At 54.1% G+C, this 27170-nt stretch overlaps 1 protein-coding gene across 2 annotated transcripts in view; it reads left to right on the top strand.

Moving 5' to 3' along the window:
- The window catches only part of CALN1 (calneuron 1), a 151343-nt gene extending 124696 nt beyond the window's left edge, over nucleotides 1–26647 (top strand). For both annotated transcript variants that reach the window (XM_071575258.1, XM_071575259.1), the window contains exons 5-6: nucleotides 14673–14826; nucleotides 23063–26647. In XM_071575258.1, the coding sequence (XP_071431359.1) occupies nucleotides 14673–14826; nucleotides 23063–23190 (282 nt within the window). In that variant the 3' untranslated portion in view covers nucleotides 23191–26647. The remainder of the gene's footprint in view (nucleotides 1–14672; nucleotides 14827–23062) is intronic.
- The last annotated feature ends 523 nt before the right edge of the window (nucleotides 26648–27170 follow it).

A 27170-nucleotide genomic window follows, 5' to 3' on the forward strand; every position in this document is an offset into this window, starting at 1 on the left:
CCTGCTGGGGCCAATCCCTGAGTTTTTATAAACTCCTTGGGACTCTCCCCTCATCCATAATTATAGGAAACCTTCGTTAGGGCTATAATGACCTGCTGAAAGCAACACCTTTCCCAGGGATGCTCTTTGCTGCCTTTTCCAACCTGTGTGGCTGTTTCCAGGCTCTGAGAGCAGCAGGTTCCAACATCCTGAGCAGCTCATTTATATCCATTCCTTTATTAATTGACATAATGTATGAATCTGAAATTGGGTTTTATTCCTTCTCGCTGCAGATTATGTTGACTTGTCAACTCTGATAACTCCTCTCTTCCCAGATCAGTTGCAAATGATGCATGAATGTTGTGAACTGCTCCAAATGATAGTTGACAGTGCCTCCTTTTTAATTACATTCCCTTCTGATGTGCATTGGATGCCCCCAGGAACACACCCAGAGCCCTTTGCTGTGAGCTCAGCTCCTCCCCTGAGCTCCCTGAGCAGGAGCTGCTTCAGCTGAACTCCCCTCCCTGCAGCCCCTGGAGAAATCATAGAATGGATTGGGTTGGAAAAGACCTCTGAGATCATCAAGTCCAACCCTTGGTCCAACTCCAGTCCCTTTACCAGATCATGGCACTCAGTGCCACGGCCAAGCTCAGCTGAAAAATCTCCAGGGATGGGGAATCCACCCCCTCTCTGGGCAGCCCATTCCAATCCCTGAGCACTCTCTCTGCAAAGAAGTTTTTTCTGCTCTCCAACTTCAATTTCCCCTGGCAGAGCTTGAGCCCATCGTGCCCCCTTGTCCTATTGCTGAGTGCCTGGGAGAAGAGACCAACCCCCAGCTGGCCAGAACTTCCCTTCAGGCAGTTCCAGACAGTGCTGAGGTCACCTCTGAGCCTCCTCTTCTCCAGGCTGAACATCCCCAGCTCCCTCAGCCTCTCCCCACAGCACTTGTGCTCCAGTCCCTTCTCCAGCCTCGTTGCTCTTCTCAGTTGGGTTGGAAGAGACCTCTGAGATCAAGTCCAACCCTTGATCCAACCCTACTGCGATCACTCTGTGCCCTGGGCTGGTGATCACAGTGGGGTTGGATCAAGACATGGTGGATTCTCTGCCCCTGGAGGTGTTTCAGAGGACACTCAGAGCCACATCCAGTCCCTTCTCCAGCCTCATTGCTCTTCTCTGGCCCTGCTCCAGCCCCTCAATCTCTTGCCTCAACTGAGGGGCCCAGAACTGAACACAACACTCAAGGTGTGGCCTCCCCAAGGCAGAGTCCAGGGGAAGGGTCACTGCCCTGGGCCTGCTGGCCACGCTAGTTTGGATCCAGGCCAGGATCCCATTGGCCTCCTTGGCCACCTGGGCACACTGGTGGCTCCTGTTGAGCTTCCTGTCCCTCAGTCCCCCCAGGTCCCTCTGCCTGGCTGCTCTCCAGCCACTCTGTGCCCAGCCTGGAGCGCTGCAGGGCTTGGGGTGGCCAAAGGGCAGGACCTGCACTTGGCCTTGTTGAACTCCATCCCATTGCAACCAGCCCATCTCTCCAGTCTCTCCAGATCCCTCTGCAGAGCCCTCCTGCCTTCCAGCAGGTCGACACTCCCTCCCAGCTTGGTGTCATCAGCAAATTTGCTGATGATGGACTCAATCCCCTCATCTAAAGCATCACTAAAGATGTTAAACAGGACTGGACCCAATCCCAACTCCCTTCCCAGCTTTTCCCTTGGAGAAATCACACCAAGATCAAACATCTCTGAACAGACTGTACAGAGGGAAAGAAAATGTTTCATGCAGAAGGGAGTGGTGTCTGTTGTCACCCAGATGTAAATTTTATTCAGTCAACCATGATGGCAAAAAAAAACCCCAAAACATCCCAAAGACATGACAAAAAAATTGAGGATGGATGGTGGTGACAAACAGGCAGCTCAAAACTTACCCTTATTGTGGATATTGTCTCCAAATCTCCTGTGCAGGCTTTGGAAACTGCTGCATAGCCAGGAAGACAAAGAGCAGCTATTTTGTTTCAAATAAAACCAGATAATAATCAACAGCTTCCCCAGGAGGGGCAGAGGAGGGGCAGGCACTGAGCTCTGCTCTGTGGGACCAGGGACAGCACCCAGGGAATGGCTGGAGCTGTGCCAGGGCAGGGACAGCACCCAGGGAATGGCTGGAGCTGTGCCAGGGCAGGGACAGCACCCAGGGCATGGCTGGAGCTGTGCCAGGGCAGGGGCAGCACCCAGGGAATGGCTGGAGCTGTGCCAGGGCAGGGACAGCACCCAGGGAATGGCTGGAGCTGTGCCAGGGCAGGGACAGCACCCAGGGAATGGCTGGAGCTGTGCCAGGGCAGGGGCAGGTTGGATCTCAGCAAAAGGCTCTTCCCCCAGAGGGTGGTGGGCACTGCCCAGGCTCCCCAGGGCAGTGGGCACAGCCCCAAGGCTGCCAGAGCTCCAGGAGGGTTTGGATGATGCTCTGGGGCACAGGGGGTGACTCTTGGGGCTGGGCCTGTGCAGTGCTGAGGGTTGGACTGATGGTCCCTGTGGGTCCCACCCAGCTCAGCCCAGTCTGGGGTTCTGGGATTCCTCAGCCAGTGCCAACATTTGGATATCAGAAAGAAATTCTTTGCAGAGAGAGTGCTCAGGGATTGGAATGGACTGCCCAGAGAGGGGGTGGATTCCCCATCCCTGGAGGTTTTTCAGCTGAGCTTGGCCGTGGCACTGAGTGCCATGATCTGGTAAAGGGACTGGAGTTGGACCAAGGGTTGGACTTGATGATCTGGGAGGTCTTTTCCAACCCAATCCATTCTATGATTCTGTGATTTGCCCCAGAAGCAGCCCAGGGCTCAAGAACTGGCACTCTGCATGCCAAGCAATGCCCAGGCAGGTCAGGAGCCAGGATGGCAGCAGAGCAGTGGCCCCTCAGCTCCCCTTCCTCCTCCCTCCCCAAAGCCCCACTCCCTCAGGCCCTGCTCTGCTGAGCTGCCCAAGGGGGTGGATCTGCAGGGGCTGCACAACCAGGAATTGCATCCCAACTAAGCCCTGCCTTGGATTCTGGACACTCCTTTCCCTCAGGCTCAGGGGGTGACTCTTGGGGCTGGGCCTGGGCAGGGCTGAGGGTTGGACTGGATGGTCCTGGTGGGTCCCTTCCAGCTCAGCACAGTCTGGGGTTCTGTGGCTCTTTCTCCAATTCTCCTCCCCACTGATGTGTCCCCCCGTGCTGGGCTGTCTGTGGTGGGTTCTGGGCTGAGCAATCCCCCTGCTGTTCCCTGAGGTCTGTCCTTCATCCTGGCAGCAATATCAGCAAAATGCTCCTTTTTCCCAGTCTTGAGGTGCCCCTTCCTTGCCTCCCCCCTCTGCTCTGAGTCAGGCATTAAACCCACTTCCCTGGATTTTATTTTCCTGCTGTGACAGCTGTTCTGTGTTCCCTTCTTTGTGTCCTGCAGCCCGTTGGTAGCTGGCAGGAGCCAACAAATGCCAACTGAATTGCTGGAGGGGACTTCACAATTGATCACCTTGTTTTTAGCATTGCAGGGGGAAAACAATCCTGTTCTCCCAGCCTCAGACTGACTTAGCAGACACTCCAGGCTTTAGTTGAACTTCCTACCTCGCAGTTTTCAGTCCAATTAATCTTGTTTTCAGCCAATGGTCATTATGTGGGAAGCGAAAGGTCATATCAAAATAATTACAAAATGCAAACAGGAAAAAAGACAGATTTCCATCCCAGCACAATGTGACAGAGAGGAACAGACCAGAAAATCACTCCTGGCCTTTTCTCACATCTTCTGAGTCTTGGTGCACCAACCCCTCTTGTTCACATCTCTTGAATTGCTAAACTGAACTGCAGCAGGGGAGGGTTTTTCCTCTGTGTTTCTGCTAAATTAGACATTCACTGACTTTCTTCAGGGCTTTAGATCTGTCAGGAAAGATCCATGACTGGCACAAACCAGCTGGGGAGCTCCGTTGGCATTGGATGCTCTGACTAAGGTGGGTTAATGTGAGCCCTGGGCATTGGAGGGCACATGGGAGGGCCTTGAGGGCAACTCTGGTTTCTCCAGGCTGGGGGAGAAGTTACAAGAAGTGCCCAAACCCTGTTCTTTGTGTGCCTTGCCTGCTGGGGCTGCAGCTCACTGGGCAGTGCCCACTGGGGCAGCTGGTGCTGCCAGTTCCCAGCCCTGGCACCTCCTGGGCCCTGTTAATAATGGCACTGACTGCTGGCATTTCCAATTGGTTATTTCTTGCTTCTCCTCAGAAAGTGCCACTTTGACAAATCCCACCTTTTGCCAGCACAGATGAACTTCTCAGGCCTCAGATGGAGAAAAACTTGCCTTCCAAATGAGAAGGTGCCAGTCCTGTGGTCAGGACAACTTTCTTTCTAAATGCAGGCTAAAAGATGACAACAAACCCAGAGTGAATTAACAGAGGTCAAAATGAGACCCTAAAGATTGCACCCTAATTACCAGAATGAGATGGTTTTACTGACTAAAAGTTGGGCTCTTTCTTTTTCCTCCTTCACCTTCTCAGATCTCAAAGTCTTTGCAGACATTGTCATTCTGGCCCAAGTCAGGCACAAGCACAGTAGAAGATGGGAAAGATCTTTCCTGCTCTGGTTCATTATTCAGAAGGGAGGAGAAGTCCCCAAAAACACCATTCCATGGGGGTTGGGTCTGGCTGAGCTGGAGCTGCTCTTTGCCTCTCTGCACAGTCTTTCACTTCTGCTGTAGTGAAGTGCCTGATCTTGACCTATGACTTGTTTTCCATCTTATTTTCTCTCCCCTGTCCAGCTGAAAAAGGGGAGTGATAGAGCAGCTCGGTGGGTCCCTGCTGTCCTGCCAGAGGGCAGGGATAGGTGGGATATTGGGAAGGAATTCTTGGCTGGGAAGGTGAGCAGGGCCTGGCACAGGTGCCCTGGCACAGCTACCCCATCCCTGGAAGTGTCCCAGGCCAGGCTGGACAGGGCTTGGAGCACCCTGGGCTGGTGGGAGGTGTCCCTGCCCATGGCACAGGATGAAACGAGATGATTTTTAAGGTCTCTTCCAACCCAAACCATTCAGGGCTTCTCTGATTCTATCCTGGCTTTGTCTGGTGCTGAACAGCAGAATTAGAAGGTCAGTTTGCTGTGTCATTTTTTGTAACCATCACCTGCAGCATCCAAGATGCCTCAAGTTTCCCACTGCAGCTCCTGGTCTGCCTTGTAAAGCTTTTATTAATTACCAGTGTCCTTTGTGCACTTCAGGACCATGTCTCACCTTCCAAGCCACTTCTCCAGGCACTCTGGAAACACTTGTAACTGCTCAATAAAGAATTGCTTTCCCTTGGCCCCAGGCCCTCAGGAGACACTCAGCAGGGCTGTGTGGCCCACTCATTTAATCTGCTCAGCTTTCTGCTGCCTCATCTCATTCAGGAGCAGCTTAAAGATCATTTGTCCTGGCAGGGAGTGTGCAAAAAATGAGGAGAAGGGCAGAGGGTGCAATTCAATCCGTTTTGTGGAGCAGACAGACAGGTTATTTTTGCTGGACATTGGCATTCCTTCATTCCATAATCCCCGGGAGCTCCCTGGCTCTCAGTTTTATTGGACTGTCAGAAGGCAAGAGCCCAGGTTGTGGCATCTCCCACGGTGCAAAATCCAGCTCTGGAGCAGCTCATGCAGCTCAAGAGTCCCCTCAAACCCTTGTTCAGTGCCTGCCTGAAACAAGGCAGAAGCTCCAGCATGCCCAGACACCAGTGCCACTGTGCCCTGAGGATGCCAGCTTGTCCCCATGGGGGGCAGACCCCCTGCCCTCTCCTGGTGGAGCAAAGAATGAGGGACCTTTTTTTCTTGGGAAACGGGGGGGTTTGGCTCCCCCCACACAGTGACCTGCCAGGAAACTGCTCATCCTGCTCACCTTGCCCACTGCAGGGACAAGTCCCTGGGAGGGGCAGAGGAGGGGCAGGCACTGGGCTCTGCTCTGGGGGACCAGGGACAGCACCCAGGGAATGGCTGGAGCTGTGCCAGGGCAGGGGCAGCACCCAGGGAATGGCTGGAGCTGTGCCAGGGCAGGGACAGCACCCAGGGAATGGCTGGAGCTGTGCCAGGGCAGGGGCAGGTTGGATCTCAGCAAAAGGCTCTTCCCCCAGAGGGTGGTGGGCACTGCCCAGGCTCCCCAGGGCAATGGGGAGTGCCCATCCCTGGAGGGGTTTAACAGCCATGTGGATGTGGCACTTGGGGACATGGGTCAGTGGTGGCCTTGGCAGCGCTAGGAATGGTTGGACTTGGTGATCTCAGTGGGGTTTTCAACCCTGATGACTCTGTTGATGAGTCTGTGACTGTCTGAGATTCTCTGTATGACAATCTAATGATTCTATTTTGCCATTTCTTCCTTCTCAAACCAAGGGGGCAAAAGGATTTTCGTATGAAATGTCGATGAGCCCAAAGGAACTGATTCAAAGTGTGACCCAAACCTGTCCTGGCACTCCAGAGCTGCTTCTGCAGAGCTGAGGGGGATCTCTGCTCTCTGTGCTCAGGGACAGCACCCAGGGAATGGCTGGAGCTGTGCCAGGGCAGGGACAGCACCCAGGGAATGGCTGGAGCTGTGCCAGGGCAGGGGCAGCACCCAGGGAATGGCTGGAGCTGTGCCAGGGCAGGGACAGCAGCCAGGGAATGGCTGGAGCTGTGCCAGGGCAGGGGCAGCACCCAGGGAATGGCTGGAGCTGTGCCAGGGCAGGGGCAGGTTGGATCTCAGCAAAAGGCTCTTCCCCCAGAGGGTGGTGGGCACTGCCCAGGCTCCCCAGGGCAGTGGGCACAGCCCCAAGGCTGCCAGAGCTGCAGGAGGGTTTGGATGATGTTCTGGGGCACAGGGGGTGACTCTTGGGGCTGGGCCTGGGCAGGGCTGAGGGTTGGACTGATGGTCCCTGTGGGTCCCTCCCAGCTCAGCCCAGTCTGGGGTTCTGGGATTCCTCAGCCAGTGCCAGCATTTGGATATCAGAAAAAACTTCTTTGCAGAGAGAGTGCTCAGGGATTGGAATGGGCTGCCCAGAGAGGGGGTGGATTCCCCATCCCTGGAGGTTTTTCAGCTGAGCTTGGCCGTGGCACTGAGTGCCATGATCTGGTAAAGGGACTGGAGTTGGACCAAGGGTTGGACTTGATGATCTCGGAGCTCTTTTCTAACCCAATCCATTCCATGATTCTGTGATTTGCCCCAGAAGCAGCCCAGGGCTGAAGAACTGGCACTCTGCATGCCAAGCAATGCCCAGGCAGGTCAGGAGCCAGGATGGCAGCAGAGCAGTGGCCCCTCAGCTCCCCTTCCTCCTCCCTCCCCAAAGCCCCACTCCCTCAGGCCCTGCTCTGCTGAGCTGCCCAAGGGGGTGGATCTGCAGGGGCTGCACAACCAGGAATTGCATCCCAACTAAGCCCTGCCTTGGATTCTGGACACTCCTTTGTCTCAGGCTCAGGGGGTGACTCTTGGGGATGTGCCTGGGCAGGGCTGAGGGTTGGACTGATGGTCCTGGTGGGTCCTTCCAGCTCAGCACAGTCTGGGATTCTGTGACTGGGCAGAGGGCACCAGTTCTGCCTTAGATCCCCTGTGGGACACACAGAGGCATCACCATCAGAGCACATTTCACCTCAGCCCACTGATGGATTTACTCTGAGGACACGAGTCCATTAGAACTCCATATCTGTAGGGTCGGTACCAAATGGGACTTGCCAGCTTTAGCCTTAATTAAATCATGAGAGTTTCCTTCTCTGAGAGGCTCCCACAGGCCTTGCATCAAAGGTCAAGATGTTGCAGCCCTACTTGTGTATTCTCTTTGATTAGGATCAGACTGGCAGCCTGTTCTGGAGGCCTGGGAGCTTCACAACTGGCAAAAGAAATAGTTGGAGCCTCTTAATTTGTGCTTCAGCCTGAGAGCCTTTTCCAACTGGAAAAAAATACCCCAACCAAACAACAAATCACCACTTCTCTGTGTTTTGTTAAATTATTTAAAGTTAATTGAATGGGCTCATGATTAGTATTCTCTGTGTTCTCTGTGGAGGTGTTACCTGTTTCTCTTAGCCCAGTTTAACAGCCATCATCATCTCCCAGGATGTAAGGGAAGGTCAGTGGAGGTGCAAAGCCAATGAGCCACTGCCCTCCAGAGAGTTAGGCTGGGTCTATAAAGGCTGGGCCCAATGAGTCACTGTCCTGCTTAAAACATTCCTCCAGAGAGTTAGGCTTGGTCTATGAAGGATGGGCTCAATGACCCACTTCCTTGCTTAAAACATCCCTCCAGAGAGTTAGGCTGGGTCTATAAAGGCTGGGCCCAATGAGCCACTTCCCTGCTTAAACAACTCTCCAGAGTTAGGCTGGGTCTATAAAGGATGGGCCCAATGAGCCACTGCCCTGCTTAAAACATCCCTCCAGACAGTTAGGCTGGGTCTGTAAAGGCTGGGCTCAATGAGTCACTGCCCTGCTTAAGACATCTTCCAGAGAGTTAGGCTGGGTCTATAAAGGCTGGGCCCAATGAGCCACTCCCCTGCTTAAAACATCCCTCCAGAGAGTTAGGCTTGGTCTGTAAAGGCTGGGCCCAACCTCCCCAGGTGGGAGGTCAGCAGAGGGAGTTACATCTCCAGGACTGGAGGCAGTTTCTTTGCAGACCATCCATGAGCATCACTCTCCATGACCAGCCCCAACCTACAGTGTCTTCATGGGTGTATTTTGGGCACCTCCTGGGTGCCCCAGCTCATGGCCCACGAGTCCTGTGTCCCACAGCCAGAAGGTGCTGAGTAGAATGACAGGACCCACAAAGATCTTTGACTTCAACTCCTGGTCCTGCACAGGACAAGCCACGAAATCCCACCAGGTGCCTGCGGGCAGAGGAGGTTGTTTGGACCTTCTTTTTGTAATGCTCAGACATCAGAGGCCCTGGCAGAGCTGGGGGCACTCTGGTGGTGCCCCTTAAGGGTGCCACAAGGGCTGTCTGAAGGGGGACCCTCAGAAAGTTCCCATGGGCCAGCTTGGTTTTGAATTCCTGTGCTAGTTTAAAGATAAAGCAGCAGGAGAAATGAACCCAACACAAGAGAGATTATAAATCAGAGTTACAATTTAATAACAATATCACAAGAAATGCAATGGCACAAAGAGAAATTGGGTTTAACCCCCAAGCCCAGCAGTGTAACCCACCCCCTGGGGCACAAACACAGGGGGGTTTGGTGGCCCCTGTGCTGAGCCCCACGTGGTTCCTCCAAGTCCAAAGGCAAAGGAAGGGACAAACCTGTTGGTGCAGATGATGGCACAGTCTGGTGGAGAGTGGTGGGCTCCTCCTGGCCAGGGGCTGCTCCTCCTCTGCATCCAGTGAGTGGTTCCCAAGTCCCCAACCCACAAGATTGTCTCCCCTGAGGTTTGGGTGGGAGCCCCCAGTGCCTCCCCCAGGGCAGGGAGTTCCACACTGGGGGATCTGACTCTGGCAGTCAGGGGGGATTTTGGAATGGTTGGTGGCCCCTGAGCAGAGCTGAGCCCTCAGGTGGGTGTGGAGGTGCCAAGGAGTCCCTGCAGGGCAGTTCTCCCAGCTCCTCTGCCAGGCTTCTTTCCCAGCCAGCTCCCAGCCTGAGGGCTCAGCTGTGCCCTGGGCAGCTGCTGCCAATGGGCCCTTGGGAACAGTTGCTGGGCAATGGCCCAGAGGGTTTAGAATGCCCAGCTTTGGGCACACCCACACAGGGACAAACTGCTCCCACCTGCTGAATGGGGACAATCCCACAGCATTCTATGGTGGTGTTCAGGGTTAGGGGTGCTGGGGATTGGCACTTCGGTCTGATTGTCACCTCTCTGTGTGTTTCCTGCTGGTAGAGCTGTGCTGTACCCCAATGGCTGAGCTGTGCCAGTCCCTGCTGGCAGAGCTGTGCCATGCCCCACTGGCAGAGCTGTGCTGTACCCCAATGGCAGAGCTGTGCTGTGCCCTGCTGGCTGAGCTGTGCTGTGCCCTGCTGGCAGAGCTGTTCCTTCCCTCACTGACAGAGTTGTGCCTTGCCCTGCTGGCTGAGCTGTGCCAGTCCCCACTGGCCGGTCCTTGGTGGCAGAGCTGTGCCGTTCCCCACTGGCAGAGCTGTGCCAGTCCCTGCTGGCAGAGCTGTACCGTGCCCCACTGGCAGACCTGTGCCATGCCCCACTGGCAGAGCTGTGCTGTGCCCTGCTGGCAGAACTGTTCCATGCCCTGCTGGCAGAGCTGTGCCATGCCCTGCTGGCTGAGCTGTGCCAGTCCCCACTGGTAGAGTTGTGCCGGTCCTTGCTGGCAGAGCTGTGCCCTTCCCCACTGGCAGAGCTGTGCCAGTCCCTGCCGGCAGAGCTGTGCTGTGCCCCACTGGCAGAGCTGTGCCCTTCCATGCTGGCAGAGCTGCAGAAGAGCAGAGCCACCTCCCAATACCAGTGCCCAAATGACCCCATTACCATGGCAATGAGCCAGTGCCCCTTCCACCTCTGCGCAGCATCAGGAAGCTCTTCCCAAAGGCTGGGCACACAGGTGGCACCTGCATGGCAGCCATCCCAGCCCCAGGGGGTGAAATTATCGTAATTTATTCAGCATTTAGCTCTTTGAACTCTTTGAAGAAACAAGTCCTTCCCATAGGGGTGTGTCCCAATCCAGCTTTCCAGGTAGGACACAGAAGTATCTGGAAATGATGCTCTGCAGGAAAGGCACCTGTCAACCAGCCACACATTATGGAAATTTGGGTTAGGAGAGTGAAGGAAGTGGCAGGAACTCTCCTTTCATTCTCAACAAGGAAGCTCCAGGCTGGGTTGGATCAGTCCCTTGGGACAACACCCTCCAACTCCAGGAGAACTTTCTGCTGGGACAGTTCACAGAATCATAGAATGAATTGGTTTGGAAAAGCCCTCTGAGATCATCAAGTCTAACCCTTGGTCCAACTCCAGTCCCTTTACCAGATCATGGCACTCAGTGCCACGGCCAAGCTCAGCTGAAAAACCTCCAGGGATGGGGAATCCACCCCCTCTCTGGGCAGCCCATTCCAATCCCTGAGCACTCTCTCTGCAAAGAAGTTTTTTCTCATCTCCAACTTCAATTTCCCCTGGCAGAGCTTGAGCCCATCGTGCCCCCTTGTCCTATTGCTGAGTGCCTGGGAGAAGAGACCAACCCCCACCTGGCCAGAACTTCCCTTCAGGCAGTTCCAGACAGTGCTGAGGTCACCTCTGAGCCTCCTCTTCTCCAGGCTGAACACCCCCAGCTCCCTCAGCCTCTCCCCACAGCACTTGTGCTCCAGTCCCTTCTCCAGCCTCGTTGCTCTTCTCAGTTGGGTTGGAAGAGACCTCTGAGATCACCAAGTCCAACCCTTGATCCAACCCCACTGCGATCACCAGCCCTGGGCACTCTGTGCCCAGGGCTGGTGATCGCAGTAGGGTTGGATCAAGACATGGTGGATTCTCTGCCCCTGGAGGTGTTTAAGAGGACACTCAGTGCCACCTCCAGTCCCTTCTCCAGCCTCGTTGCTCTTCTCTGACCCTGCTCCAGCCCCTCAGTCTCTTTCCTGAACTGAGGGGCCCAGAACTGAACACCAGCCCAGGCTGCTCCAAGCCCTGTCTAACCAGACCTTGGACACTTTGAGGGATGGGGCAGCCACAGCTTCTCTGCCCAGCTTGAGCCCATTGTGCCCCCTTGTCCTATTGCTGAGTGCCTGGGAGAAGAGACCAACCCCCACCTGGCCAGAACTTCCCTTCGGTTGCTGAGATCCATCAGAAACTGCAGTGGACGTTTCCTGGAGCTCTCCACGGAATCCAAACCTCCCTGGCACAAGGGCAGGTCTCCATTCAGGGCACTTGGGGAGTCTGAGGCTCAGCCCTGGGCACAGCTGGTTCCTGTTTCCCTCCTTGCAGTGTGTTCCAAGCTTCAGAAGCTGCACCATCGATTCCTACTAATTATAAATCCTATAGGAAGTTCTCAGCTTGCAACAGTCACGGTTTCCCTCTCAGTGGAGTCAATAAAAGTTAAGAGTTGCTCCCTGGTTACTGTCATTGCAACAATAAAAAGCCAGAGTCGTTGCAGAGTGAATCAGGGCCATTGGCAAATTGGAGAGCAGTGATAACAACAGGAATTACCCAGGAGCACGAGCAGAGTCTGTCCCTGCCTGCTCCAGGCTGGAGTCTGCTCTTCCCAAACTGCCATGCTGAGACCCATCTCCTGGAGGGTCTGGCTTGGGCATGGAGCAAAGCAGCACCAGTAGGCCAGAAAATCAGTCCATGAGCCAACAAGGGGGATTTTGAATCCCTGTTGAGATTGTTCCACTTCCTAAAAGGCAAAAATGACAACAAAACAATTAAAAAATAATTTCTCCCTGTATCAACATCAAGCTGAAAAGCAAGAGCTGGAGATGAAGCAACAAGAGGACAATTATTGCCCACCAGATAGATGAGGTGGTGCAGGAAGTCCCAAAAGCCCCCAGGTCATTACTGGGGGCACATCATTAAGACTGGGAGATAACCAGGGTTGTGTCTGTAATCCAGGCACCTGGAAGCAAAGAACAGGTTGTAGGACAGCAGAGTCTTCTTGGTGGCAGTGCTGGTGGAGAGGGAGACCTGCAAAGGCTGAGAAAGCTGGGGATGTTCACCTGCAGAAGAGGAGGTTGTGTGGAGACCTCACAGCACCTCCCAGGGTTTGAAAGGGTTACAAGAACCTGGGGAGAGGCTGTTCATCAGGAACTGGAGTGACAGGACAAGGGGAATGGGTTCAAACTGAAAGAGGGGAAATTTAGGTTGGATATAGGGAAGGAATCCTTCCCTGTGAGGGTGGGCAGGCCCTGGCACAGGTTGGGCAGAGAAACTGTGGCTGCCCCATCCCTGGGAGTGTCCAAGTCCAGATTGGAGCAACCTGGGCTGGTGGAAGGTGTCCCTGCCCATGGCAGGGGATGGAACTGGATGATCTTTAATGTCCCTTCCAACCCAACCCTTTCTGGGATTCTTTTCACTCTAAGCTGCTCTCACACTGTCTTCTCCTAATTTCTCCCTAATATCCCAACAAACCCTGCCCTCTGGCAGTGGGAAACCATTCCTACTGTCCAGTAACATGTCCTGTCCTGTCCTCATCATGCTGAGGGAAAGGAGAAGGAATTTCTCACGACACCTCACCACTCCCAGCTGCACAATCTTGGCATCCCCTTTCCTCCACTGCAACATTAAACCAGAGGTGTTTGGCCTTCCTGAGGTTCTGGAAGGTGGGTAGTCCAGGTGAGGGTGGGCATTCCCTGCTTCTCCCTGGCTGCTGTGGTTGAGCCCATCTGGGCTGCAAGGCCTGAGGGTTCCAGGTGATTGGGCAGAGGATGATCCTCTGCAGCACAGGGGAAGGTCATCACAACTTGGAGCATTTCCATCCTTCTTTTCTGACTGCACCAACGGCTCAGGGCCACTCATCTCCTCAGCTGGCACTGCCACCAGCCAGTGGGAGTGCCCTCTCTGCTGTGCCCTTAGCAGGGATTAGTACCACAAACATGCACATGTGCAAAGTCCTCCTGCTGCAAAATGGCCCTTTCCATATTCCGTGGCAATCGTGGGTTTGGCATTTGCTTTGTGGGAGAACATTTACCCACTGGATCTACAGCAGAAGTCAGCTCAGGGGGAAAGGTCCTCTGCTTGTTCTTGCCACACAGGCCCAACTGGAGAGTTAGGAAGGGGGAAAAAAGGGGCAGAATCAAGGCTGTGGCTTGTGGCAAGGTGTAAGAGCTACCAGGGGAATCCTTGAGGGTTTTCTCTCTGTTGGGATGGCCAAGATGATTCCAAATTGCTGCCTCTCCAACCTGGAGGGTCATTGCTGACAAAGGGCTGTGTTTCTGTGCTGCTCTGCTGGCAGCAGCTCCAGCCACATCCATTGGCAGCATTCCCACTGTTGGAGGAAAATGGACCCAAAAGAGTTCCAACATTACACTGAGGTGTTGGAATGAGGTTGTGTGGTGGTTTAAAGGGAAACCAGCAGGAGAAACCAACCCAACACAAAAGAGATTCTAAGTCAGAGTTACAATTTAATAACAATATCACAAGAAATGCAATGGCACAAAGAGAAATTGGGTTTAACCCCCAAGCCCAGCAGTGGAACCCACCCCCTGGGGCACAAACACAGGGGGGTTTGGTGGCCCCTGTGCTGAGCCCCACGTGGTTCCCCCGAGGGCAAAGGAAAAGGAAGGGACAAACCTGTTGGTGCAGATGATGGCACAGTCTGGTGGAGAGTGGGGGGTTCCTCCTGGCCAGGGGCTGCTCCTCCTCTGGATCCAATCAGTGGTTCCCCAAGTCCCCAAAGCCCAAGATTGTGTCCCCTCAGGTTTGGGTGGGAGCCCCCAGTGCCTCCCCCAGGGCAGGGAGTTCCACACTGGGGGATCTGACTCTGGCAGTCAGGGGGGATTTTGGAATGGTTGCTGGCCCATGGGCAGAGCTGAGCCCTCAGGTGGGTGTGGAGGTGCCAAGGAGTCCCTGCAGGGCAGTTCTCCCAGCTCCTCTGCCAGGCTTCTTTCCCAGCCAGCTCCCAGCCTGAGGGCTCAGCTGTGCCCTGGGCAGCTGCTGCCAGTGGGCCATTGGGAACAGTTGCTGGGCAATGGCCCAGAGGGTTTAGAATGCCCAGCTTTGGGCACACCCACACAGGGACAAACTGCTCCCACCTGCTCAACTGGGACAGGTTGACAGACCATAGTGGGGGACTGTGGCATTGCCCTCGTGCCTGTCTGCCCCTGAGTGCTGTGTCTGTGGGTCTAACTGGCTGCTCTCCCCACAGTTTGACATGCAGAGGATAACGCTGGAAGAGCTGAAGCACATCCTGTACCACGCCTTCCGCGACCACCTCACGATGAAGGACATCGAGAACATCATCATCAACGAGGAGGAGAGTTTGAATGAGAACTCTGGCAACTGCCAAACAGAGTTTGAAGGTGAGACAGAAAGTGTCTGTGTTTGTCTACAATTATTCTCTTTCTGCTTGGTGTGCAAAACTCCCTCTGACCCCGTGACATGCAATGGAGTGAGTGTGGGGTTGTTTTAGAGTAGCAGTGACACTCCTGAGGAGCTCAGGAGGTGCCATCAGCCTTCCACCATGGATCAGGAGAGCTGCCATCAGCCTTCCACCATGGATCAGGAGAGCTGCCATCAGCCTTCCTCCATGGATCAGGAGAGCTGCCATCAGCCTTCCTCCATGGATCAGGAGAGCTGCCATCAACCTTCCACCATGGATCAGGAGAGCTGCCATCAACCTTCCACCACGGATCAGGAGAGCTGCCATCAGCCTTCCACCATGGATCAGGAGAGCTGCCATCAGCCTTCCTCCATGGATCAGGAGGTGCCATCAACCTTCCACCATGGATCAGGAGAGCTGCCATCAGCCTTCCTCCATGGATCAGGAGAGCTGCCATCAGCCTCCCTCCATGGATCAGGAGAGCTGCCATCAGCCTTCCACCACGGATCAGGAGAGCTGCCATCAGCCTTCCTCCATGGATCAGGAGAGCTGCCATCAGCCTCCCTCCATGGATCAGGAGAGCTGCCATCAGCCTTCCTCCATGGATCAGGAGGTGCCATCAGCCTTCCTCCATGGATCAGGAGAGCTGCCATCAGCCTTCCTCCATGGATCAGGAGAGCTGCCATCAGCCTTCCTCCATGGATCAGGAGAGCTGCCATCAGCCTTCCTCCATGGATCAGGAGAGCTGCCATCAGCCTTCCTCCATGGATCAGGAGAGCTGCCATCAGCCTCCCTCCATGGATCAGGAGAGCTGCCATCAGCCTCCCTCCATGGATCAGGAGAGCTGAGGCTGTTTCAGGCAGGTGGTTGGACCAGTGGGTGTTTTGCCTCATGGCCCCCCTTTGTGTGGTGGGATTCAGGCAGAGGGATGTGCAGCCCACGCTGAGGTTGAGTGTCTAACACAGCCTGAATTTCCCTGCAGAAACACCTCTGTGTCCCTCAGCCTGTGATGGAAAGGCTTTACTGGCCCTGGCAGGCCCCAGTAGGGTGTGTTAGTCTCCTCCAGCTTTGTGTTGTCTGTCCATAAACAGAAAAAGTCTGCTCTGGGCTCCCAGGGAACAGCCTGGGTGAGTCCTGTCCCTGCCCTGCACTCCATTGCCTTGTGCCCCTTGAGCTCAGGGCTGTTGGGACCATTGGTGTGGAGCAGGTTCACCCAGGACAGCTCCTCAACACAAGAGGTCAAGCAAAGTCAAGGTCTAAGCAGAGCTCAGAGAAAGGGAAACATTTGCTTAATCTCAGCAGTGCCACCAGACCACAAGAGATCACCAACTCAACCCCTACAGTGGATTTTGCACTTTGACAGATCTAACACAGGCAAGAACATTCTTTTGGTAAAGCCACCTCAGGAGAAGGATTTTTTTTGGCCAGAGGACCTTGTGCTGCTCCAAAGCATTGCTGGTTGGAACAACTTAAAAAATTGTGCAGAGAAGCTGTGGCTGCCCCAGCCCTGGGAGTGTCCAAGGCCAGGTTGGAGCAATCTAGTGGGAGATGTCCCTGCCCATGGCATGGGGTGGAACAAGTTCCCTTCCAACCCAAACTATTCTGTGATTTCATGAAATCATCCCAAGTGCAGAAGTTTCCAAGGAAATACCTACAGAGACCCTCAGGGGTTGTGCCCATCCCCCTGGTACAGCCACTGTGCTCTCCCACCCACAGCAATGCCACTTTCTGTGCCCATCTGGGGGCAAAGTCTGATACTCTCAGGGGTCAAAGAAGCTTCTAAAAGGGCACCAGGCAGAGACACTGAAGGACCTTTCACAGATTCTCATAGTTCAGACTATTCTGAGTTGGAAGGACCCACAAGGATCATGGAGTCCAACTCTTCAGTCAATGGCCCACTCAGGGGATTGAACCCCTGACCTTGGCATTATTACACCCAAGTTTTAACCCACTGAGCTCATCTCAGGGTTCAAACAAAGCAAAGATGAACATATTAGTTCAGTCCTTGGCCTGGCTAATTAGTGGGATTCAGAAACCCAATCCAGCTCACTCACCCTCTGCTAAATCCTGGAGGAGAGGTGGAGGAGGGCACAGCTGCACTTTCAAAAGCCAAGCAGCAACATTGTTTGGATCAAGCCAAGCACCAATGGTTTTGTTCCTCCTGGAGCCCAGCAGGGAGGAAGAGATGCCACTTGAATGGAGCTGACAGTGCCACTGCCCTGCTGGTTCAGTGGGGACATGAGCCAGGGAGAGCTGGGCAGGCTCATTTCAGCTTGGCTGAACCATCCCAGTCACCAGGAAAAATAACCCAACCCAGGTCTGAACACCTAAATGCTCAGCATCTCATCTTGGAAGCCCCAGCTTCCAAAAGTACAGCAGGAACAGCTTTCCTCGTGGGATGTTGGCATTGCTGGTGCCAGGCAGAACCTGGAAGTAAAACAGACCCTTTTTTAGATGTTGGAAACACACACACACAAATCCAGCAGGGAATAAAGATCAACTCAATGCTGTCAGCTGAAGGAGGGCCAGTCCTGCTCCATGGCAGCTCTGACAGGAGCATTTCTCCCAGGAAAAGGAGGCTGAGAGCAGGTTGTGTCCCTGCAGCTCTCCAGGCTGGACATGCCATCACCTGAATGACCCAGTTCTGTTCCCAGGTGCCAACCACTGAGATCCCTGCAGGGCTCGAGGGCAGAGATTTTGTGCCTCATGGGTGGATGGCACTGAGGGAGAGCTGTCAGCTGAGCAGGAGTGTCTCTGGGTAAATCACTCACCTCCCTGATGGAGAAGATGCTTTTTGGGTGTAACTCCTCGAGTTTACTTCAGGTGCAACCTTGGGATGAGATGAATTGCACCTTAAAAAGCAACTCAACTTCCAATTCAGCTCTTCAAACAACCAATCAACTGCTCCTCCCACCTCACAGAGATCCCACCTCTGTTTAATGGGCATTCATCCACCTCATTGAAGTGTCTTGGATTTTGGAGAGGAATGAGGTCAAGATGAGGGGTTTGGGAATGGCTACTAAAGGATAAGACATGGCAGATACTTGCAGGAGTCCCTTCAAATGGGGGATCTCCACTCACTGTCACCTCTGGGCATGTTCTTGCCATCACAGTCCACCTCCAAAGCCTGGTGTGGGCAGAGACATCTCCCCTTCTCCATGCCTGGCTCAGCCCTGGCTCAGCCCTAAAGACAATTGCACAGGTAATAAAACCATCAGAACAAAATTCTTTTCTGCCATTCTCACAAATTTGCCCTCTTGGCTTCCTGTCATACCAAGGTCTCTATGACTGTGTAATTATGACTGTGAGACATTCTTCCTATATTGACATGGATGACAGACCTTCTGTCTCTCACCCACACACCTTTTGCCCCAAACAGAATATTTGTATTAGAGTCAGGGACAAATCCAGTGTTTGGTTCAGCTCATTTTGAACATTAAAGTCATTTGCAAGATGTGAAATGTGGGGAAAGTCGACAACCAGACCGGAGGCACAGTCCTGTCCTCAGCCTTTATTTCTGGTTTTATTAATGCTTAGGGCAGGACAACATGTTTTTATGAGCCACAGGAAAAGGACAACTGTTTGCAGCAATGTTCTACTGCCAGAAATTTATAGCCCAAGCCCTATTTGTCTGGCAGTTGCCTTTATCCAAACACTGGGGACATTAAGGTGGAGGCAGACAAGAGTAAGGGGTGGTTGTGGTGCCCTGAGCTGTCTGTGATGGCTGTGCCATCCTCAGCCCTGGCACTCAGATCACCAGAGCTGCTGCAGAGCCCCCTCCCTGCTCAGCTCAGGGCTGGGCAGTGAAAATCTGGCCTCTTAAAGCACAAATAACTCCAGCCAGGCAGAGGAAGCCACAATCCCTCACCCTTGGCAGGGCTGGGGCAGAGCCACTCTAAGTACACTGAGGTTGTCTGTGTTTGTGCAGGGGCAGGGCTCTCAGGGCTTCCCCTGGCACCCCAACCCTACCCTGGACATCAGGACCAGCCCAGCAGCCACAGGGCCTGAATGTTACCCCCATATCCTGGGGGAGAAGTTGTAGTGACAGCAGCTCTGTGTCTGCCAAAGGGTCACCATGGGGAGTTCTCCTCACTCAGCCTGAGTGTTGAGTAGGTGGAGGATGACCCAGCTTTGATTGGCCTTTGCTTCTTGAGGTCTCAGTGACACTGGGCAGCCTGTGGGTTGCACTTCACCCCAAGAAGGATAAGGGTATCTCCAGGGGAGCTTCAGGCTCTGACCATTTTCAAGGAACCAGTTGCCACCCAAACCCTGGCGTGTCCCATGGGTGTCAAAAACTCCCCCTGGCAGCAAAATGCAAAAGCAGTGGAGCATCCAGGCCTGAGGCAATGGAAAGCAGCAGGAACAGCAGAGGTGTCATGCCCAAAGGACCTCTGAATTTGGGGAAGGGAAAGAACTGAGGGCATACCCTCACCAGGAAGCAGAGGGGTCCAATGGGTCCCCTGCCCCTGCCCTGGCACAGCTCCAGCCATTCCCTGGGTGCTGTCCCTGCCCTGGCACAGCTCTAGCCATTCCCTGGGTGCTGCCCCTGCCCTGGCACTGCTCCAGCCATTCCCTGGGTGCTGCCCCTGCCCTGGCACAGCTCCAGCCATTCCCTGGGTGCTGTCCCCTGCCCTGGCACAGGTCCAGCCATTCCCTGGGTGCTGTCCCTGCCCTGGCACAGCTCCAGCAATTCTCTGGGTGCTGTCCCTGCCCTGGCACTGCTCCAGCCATTCCCTGGGTGCTGTCCCTGGTCCCACGGGGCAGAGCTCAGTGCCTGCCCCTCCTCTGCCCCTCCCCAGGGAGTTGTCCCTGCACTGAGGTCTCCCCTCAGTCTCCTCTTCTCCAGCTGAACACACCAAGTGCCCTCAGTGCCCTCACTCGCTGCCCCTCCAGGCCCTGAACCATCTCTGTGCCCTCCTTTGGACACTCTCCAATGGCATCATATCTTTCTTTTACTGGTCACTGCTCTCTGTGTGATGAAGTTCAAGACTGGATCAGAACAAGGGTTTTTTTCCATATATTCTGAAATAATTCTGGATCTTTCCAACATGGGCACTTGGAGCCTTTTCCTTGATTGCATTTTAGGTTCATTCTGTGCTTGTTGTCAACCACCTGAAAGTCTCCCACCATCACAAGTCCATCCATGAGAAAGAGGTGACTGGTACACCCCTTCTCGTGGCAAACCAACACCAAAGACCAAACCAAGACTCACAGCAGATGGGCAGAACTACCCACCCCATTGCATGATGATTTCTGACTTTCTGTGACTGATCTGGACAGGCCAAGGGATGGGCTGAGGCCAACGGTGGGAGGTTGAACCACACCAAGTGCCAGGTCCTGCACTTGGCTCACAATGACCCCATGAACACTCCAGGCTGGGGCAGAGTGGCTTGAACTCTGGAAAAGGCTCTGGGGGTGCTGGTTGGCAGCAGTTGAACATGAGCCCAGGTGTGTCCAGGTGGCAAGAGGCCAATGGCACCTGGGCTGTGCCAGCCATGGGGTGGCAGCAGGACCAGGGCACTGACTGTCCCCCTGTGCTGGCACTGCTGAGGCACCTCCAATCCTGGGGGCAGTTTTGGGCCCCTCAGGACAAGAAAGACACTCAGGGGCTGGAGTGTGCCCAGGGCAGGGAATGGAGCTGGGAAGGGGCTGGAGAAACAGGAGCAGCTGAGGGAGCTGGGGGGGCTCAGCCTGGAGAAAAGGAGGCTCAGGGGGGACCTTCTGGCTCTGCAATCCCTGCCAGGAGGGGAGAACTGGGGGGGCGTCGGGCTCTGCTCCAGGAACAGGGACAGGAGGGGAGGGCACGGCCTCAGGCTGGGAAAGGTGGGATATTGGGGACAATTTGTCCATGGAAAGGGTGGCCAAGCACAGGAACAGGCTGCCCAGGGCAGTGGGGGAGTCACCACAACTGGAGGTGTTCAAGAAGTGTGTGGATGTGGCACTTGAGGAGATGGTCCAGTGATGAACACGGTGGTGATGCTGGTTGAGGATCTGAAAGGTCTTTCCCAACCATAGCAATTCTGGGATTATCTCAGGGAACCTGCAAGGCCTTTTCCAACAAATTAACCTCCAGAGAACCCCAGAGCCACATAATGCTCTGCCATCCACACGTGGGGAGGCTGAGACAGACACGAAGTGGCTTTACCAAGTCACAGCACGAATCCTCACTGATGAGATTAAACAAGAATGAAAATTAAATAAAATAAGTTAAACACCAAAATTCCCAGCTCTGTCTGCATTTTAACTGCTGCAAATTACTCTCCTCTCTTTTGACAGTTGTTCTGCACACATTCATTTGAAAAGGTTCTTAATAAATCTCATTTTGCTCAGGCACAGAGAGCCTAAAGACAGGTTGGAAAAGTGACTGATGTCCTGGGCACACTGATGGGAACTGTCACAGGGGGGGCTCCAGTGTGGGCAGGGAGCACATCTGGAATCCCTCCTCATTCCCAGGTGTCCTGGATGAGTCTGAGGGATTCACACAAGACTGATACTCCCTGTTAAGGAACTTCAGAGATACCTTGGGATGTTTAGATGGGATATTGGGAAGGAATCCCTCCCTGGGAGGGTGGGCAGGCCCTGGCACAGGTGCCCAGAGAAGCTGTGGCTGCCCCATCCCTGGGAGTGCCCAAGGCCAGGTTGGACAGGGCTTGGAGCACCCTGGGCTGGTGGGAGGTGTCCCTGCCCATGGCAAGGGTGGGACTGGATGATCTCTAAAATCCCTTCCAATCCAAACCATTCTTTGCTTTGATGATTCCAACTTCATAAAGAGGTTAAATGATACAAACAGATAAACCAGAACAGCCCTACAGGCACTTGGAGGGGTTTAAAAGCAAAGGTAAGAGAGAGGAGTTCCTGCAGCATGAGAGGGTGGTGATAAGGAAGGTTGGTTTGGAAGCACTGGAAGGTAAGGTGGGATGTGTGGGAATGTCCCAGCAGGGACAGGTAAGACATGGCAGATTTCTGAGGTGGGAACAGGAGGATTATATCGAGGTTATATAAAAAAGATCTGAAGGTGTTGGAGAGTGTCCAAAGGAGGGCACAGAGATGGTTCAGGGCCTGGAGGGGCAGTGAGTGAGGGCACTGAGGGCACTTGGTGTGTTCAGCTGGAGAAAAAAGAATTTCTCCAGCCCTTCTAGCCTTGTTTTGGTTTCTTTTGGCAGATGTAGGTGAGAAGCTGAGACACAGGGAAGGGATAAGAATAACTCTGAGCCTTAAACCCATCATGGTTGTCCCGCTCTGCTCTGCTCTGGGGCAGCCCCACCTGCAGGGCTGGGGCACTTTGGGGGCACACAATGGAAGGGAGAGATTGAACCATTGGAGAGTGTCCAAAGGAGGGCACAGAGATGGTTCAGGGCCTGGAGGGGCAGCGAGTGAGGGCACTGAGGGCACTTGGTGTGTTCAGCTGGAGAGGAGGAGACTGAGGGGAGAGCTCAGTGCAGGGACAACTCTCTGGGGAGGGGCAGAGGAGGGGCAGGCACTGAGCTCTGCTCTGTGGGACCAGGGACAGCACCCAGGGAATGGCTGGAGCTGTGCCAGGGCAGGGACAGCACCCAGGGAATGGCTGGAGCTGTGCCAGAGCAGGGACAGCACCCAGGGAATGGCTGGAGCTGTGCCAGGGCAGGGACAGCACCCAGGGAATGGCTGGAGCTGTGCCAGGGCAGGGACAGCACCCAGGGAATGGCTGGAGCTGTGCCAGGGCAGGGGCAGCACCCAGGGAATGGCTGGAGCTGTGCCAGGGCAGGGGCAGGTTGGATCTCAGCAAAAGGCTCTTCCCCCAGAGGGTGGTGGGCACTGCCCAGGCTCCCCAGGGCAGTGGGCACAGCCCCAAGGCTGCCAGAGCTCCAGGAGGGTTTGGATGATGCTCTGGGGCATAGGGGGTGACTCTTCCCCACAGATGAGTGCAGTTGGTTAAAACTTGGTTGTAATAATGCCAAGGTCATGGGTTCAATCCCCTGTGTGGGCCATTGACTTAAGAGTTGGACTCGATGATCCTTGTGGGTCCTTCCAACTCAGAATGGTCTGGGATTCTGTGACTCTTGGGGCTGGACCTGGGCAGGACTGAGGGTTGGACTCCATGAGCCCTGTGAGTCCCTCCCAGCTCAGGATATTCTGTGATTGTGTGATAACCAGTGGGGCACCCCCGATCTCGGTGCCCGTGGTGGGAAGCACAACCACTAACCTGCTGCCCCTGTGCCCCTCCTGTCTCCCTGCAGTTCATGCCCAGAAGCAGAACAGACAGACCTGCGTCCGGAAGAGCCTTATCTGCGCCTTCGCCATGGCCTTCATCATCAGCGTGATGCTGATCGCGGCCAACCAGATCCTGCGGAGCGGCATGGAGTAGCCCTGGCCGTGCCACTGTGACCCGACCCGCCCATGCATGCCATGCCCCCGGGGCAGCTCCCGGCCCGATGCACACGGCAAAGAGACAGAGGCGGGCACAGCCCCCTCGGGAGCAGGAGCCCGAGGCCAGCAGCGTAACGTGTCTTGTGAATCAACCACATCCTTTTTGGCAGGGACATCAAAGGGCTGTCTTAATGCTTTAAAGGTTTTGTTTCCTAATGCAATAAAAACCCCCCTCTCCATATCCAGGAGTGCCCGAGTTCTTGCTGGGAACAGCGCTGGGAAGTCGGGAGTTGCTCGGATCCAGCGGTTGGAAGGAGGCTCAGCCTGGTTCGTGTCTTCTCACAGCAGGAGAAGAGAAGTCTGTCCTTTAACCAGACTGTCCCACTGGGCCCACAGCCCCAGGGAGTCGATCGTAGCATTGCCACAAACAAGTGCTGTTTGTTTGAGTTCCCCTCCTCCAGCTTCACTTTCCTGTCCCTTATGACCATGCCATGGAGTTTCTGGCATTAGAGGGGAGCCAGAACATCCTTGTACAGTATTTTTGGAGTGAAGAAAGCAAAGGAGAATCTGCCAGCATCACATCAAACTTTCATTTTTTGCTTCCCCAACTCCTCCTTTGACACCAGACTGTGGGGGAGCAGGAGCCTGTTTGCCATTTGTTTCCTGACTGTGAATCAGGGCTGGAGAAGCACCACCCGTTCCCACACCTGAGACTTGTGCACAGTCTTCCAATGACTCTGCGGCCACCAGCGCAGCTCCAGCTCCTTCTCCTTGGTCCTGTCTGCATATCCACCACCATTTCCTCTCCAGCATCTTCAATATTGCTCTTCAATATGGTGAGGGCTGTTTCTGAGCTCCCCTCTCCTCTCCTTGCCTGGGCAGTTTTTATTTCCCTGGTTGGAATCTGCAGTGAAAGGTCCACGTCAGACATCTGCTTGTGGGTGAGGTTGTGTTTTCCCTCACACTGCAGAGTGTGGTTTTGACCATCCAGCTGCTCTGGTGCCTCCCAGGGGCTGTCCCACCACCACCACCACCACCACCATCCCACGGGCAGGCTCCAAAGAGGGCAAGTGGGAAAGAAGAAGAAGAAGAAGGAACCAAACTGGAACCCACCACCACATGCTACAAAGTGTGTCAGACTTTCAGATCCTGTGAGTGTTATTTTTCCTGGAAGAGATTTGAATGAGCAGCAAGGAGAAGATGGAGTGCTACAGACTGGATGCACAAGATGGAAAGAGCAAGGACTGGGCAAGGCAGGATTACATCAGGAAGGTCTTTTCCTTTTCAGCTTGCCACAACCCCTTGCCTTTCCCTTTAGATGAACTGTGCACCCGGGTGTCCCACCAGGACAGATCTGATTTCCATGCCCTGGAGGGAGAGGTTTCCCAGCTGGTGCTCATGGAGTGCTCCCAGAAGGGTCCACAGAGGCACATGGATGTTGGAGCTGAGTTGTGCTGGCTGGGAGAGCTCCAGAAACACCAAGGAATGCTGAGATCTTGCTCCTGGAAATGGAGATGACTGTTTCCTGTGTCACAGGAGGGGCAGGATGGCTCCCCAAGGGATTGCAAACCACCAGCTCCCCTCATCCTACACAGGACTTACACCTGGACCCATCCCAAAGACTCATTTCAGGTCGTTCTTGGATTACACGTTTGGTTGATAACATTTAACCTGTATTTTGGTAGCCTCACTTAAAATTCTGTTTCTAGTTGATCTGTCTCCCATCCCCCCTTCAAACTCAGGTCACCTTTAGGTGACTTCAGTCCCCCCCTCCACCTCATTGCCATTTCCCTGGTGTCCCCTCCACCACGAGGACAACCACCACCCTTTCCAGAGCAGCTGAGTTCTTTTTCCTGCCTTTCCCAACCCCCCAATCTCTGTTTTCCTGTTCTGCTCTGACTGGTGGAGGCAAACTGCAAAATATTCCCCCAACAAATGGTTCTGTCTCCCAGGGGATGGAGAGGGCTGTGATTGCTGCAGGGCAGCAGCAGAATTCAAACCAGCAGCAGAACATCTTGGGCCAGCTCTGGCGTGGGATTGGCAGCCTTGGGGGGGGGCAAGGGGCACTTGCTGAGCTGGGCACTGCAGATAATGAGCTTTGAGATCAGTGGAAGGGAACTGCCAGCCCCAATTTAGGTCTCAGGGGTCTGTGGAAAGGTGACAGCAGTGAGAAAAGTCTCTAAATGTAATGAGTAATACTTGTTTTTCCCCCTGGGATTGTGCTGGAGAGAGCTTGGGCAGATGGGGTGGAGAGGAGAGGTGGGTGCTGACCCACCAGCCCTGCAAAGAAACACGGGGCCTCTTTGCTGAGAGACCCAAACCACACACCTCTCCCCACTCCTCGGACAGATCCAACAGATCCACACCCAGCAGATCCAACCCCAGCAGCTCCCTCAGGATGAGGTGCCTGTCTACATCCCTTTAAGCTTTCTGGAAGGCTCCAGAACTTCCTCGTGCATGCTCCATAAACCCCTTGTAAATACATTCTTCAGTCTCACCCTTCACCTCGAGGCTCCCTCTGTAAACCCAAACCTAGAACAATATCTCAGTAAAAGCCATAGCCTGGTCTCAGTAGAGTTCATTGCACAACTCCCCACTGATTTTACTGGGTAGAAGATTCTGGGGGGGAGGGAGGGAGGTTGGGGTGTGATTTTTCCGTAGGGGACCTAATTTATCCATTAGGAATCGGTGTCATGTCTTGCCAGAGGTCTCTCTTGCCTTCCTAGAGCAGCCTTTCATCTCCACATGTCTTGAAGAGATCCCTGCTTTGATCATTCAGGCTCTCTGGTAGCCACTGGCAATGCAGGACGGATGAGGCCGAGCCATTTCATCCTTTTCTCTCTCCCCCAAACCTTCCCATCCTTCCTAACAGCACATTGGACATGTCTCCCCTCCCCACCTCCCTGGCTCCATTTATGTAACATCCATTTATCTTCTTTCTTTTTTTTTTTAATTTTTATTTCACACAAGAGTGGGGGGAAAAAAGGGCTTTTTGCTGCTTTTACAGACAGCAGGTAAAAATAGAGCAGTAAAATTTCGATTGGAACCTGATGGCTGAAGCTTGGGGGGAAAAATTGTAGAAGAATCAAAGACACAAAAATAACCCCCCCACATCCCATACTTGAAGAAAAAAGCCCTATTTAAGTGCTAATTAACATACTTTCAAAAATACCCCGAGCGCAGCGAGGCAGAGCTGTCAGAGAAACTTCTGCCCCTGCCAGTTCCGTGACAACTGAAGTGTCTTTGGAGCGCTGCAGAGCTGGAGGAAAAGGAGGTTGCCATGGCAACACTGGCAGTGCGGGACACGTGTGTGCGCTGTGACATGTGTGCCCTGTGACACGTGTGTGTGCCGTGACATGTGTGTCCTGTGACACGTGTGCACTGTGACATGTGTGCCCTGTGACACGTGTGTGTGCCGTGACATGTGTGCCCTGTGACACGTGTGCCCTGTGACACGTGTGCACTGTGACACGTGTGCACTGTGACATGTGTGCCCTGTGACACGTGTGTGCACTGTGACACGTGTGCCCTGTGACACGTGTGTGCGCCGTGACATGTGTGCACTGTGACACGTGTGCACCGTGACATGTGTGTGCTGTGACATGTGTGCACTGTGACACGTGTGCACCGTGACATGTGTGCCCTGTGACACGTGTGCACCATGACACATGTATGCTGTGATATGTCTATGCTGTGACATGTGTGCACTGTGACATGTGTGCACTGTGACATGTGTGCACCATGACATGTGTGCACCGTGACATGTGTGTGCCATGACATGTCTATGCCGTGACACGTGTGCGCCGTGAGACGTGTGCACCGCAACACGTCTATGCTGTGACATGTGTACACTGTGAGATGTGTGCACCGTGACATGTGTGCACCGTGACATGTGTGCCCCATGACACGTGTGCACCATGACACATGTGCACCGTGAAATGTCTATGCCGTGACATGTGTGCCCCGTGACATGTGTGC

The sequence above is a fragment of the Pithys albifrons genome, chromosome 21 (assembly GCF_047495875.1).
Source record: "Pithys albifrons albifrons isolate INPA30051 chromosome 21, PitAlb_v1, whole genome shotgun sequence".
Taxonomy (NCBI): Eukaryota; Metazoa; Chordata; class Aves; order Passeriformes; family Thamnophilidae; genus Pithys; species Pithys albifrons.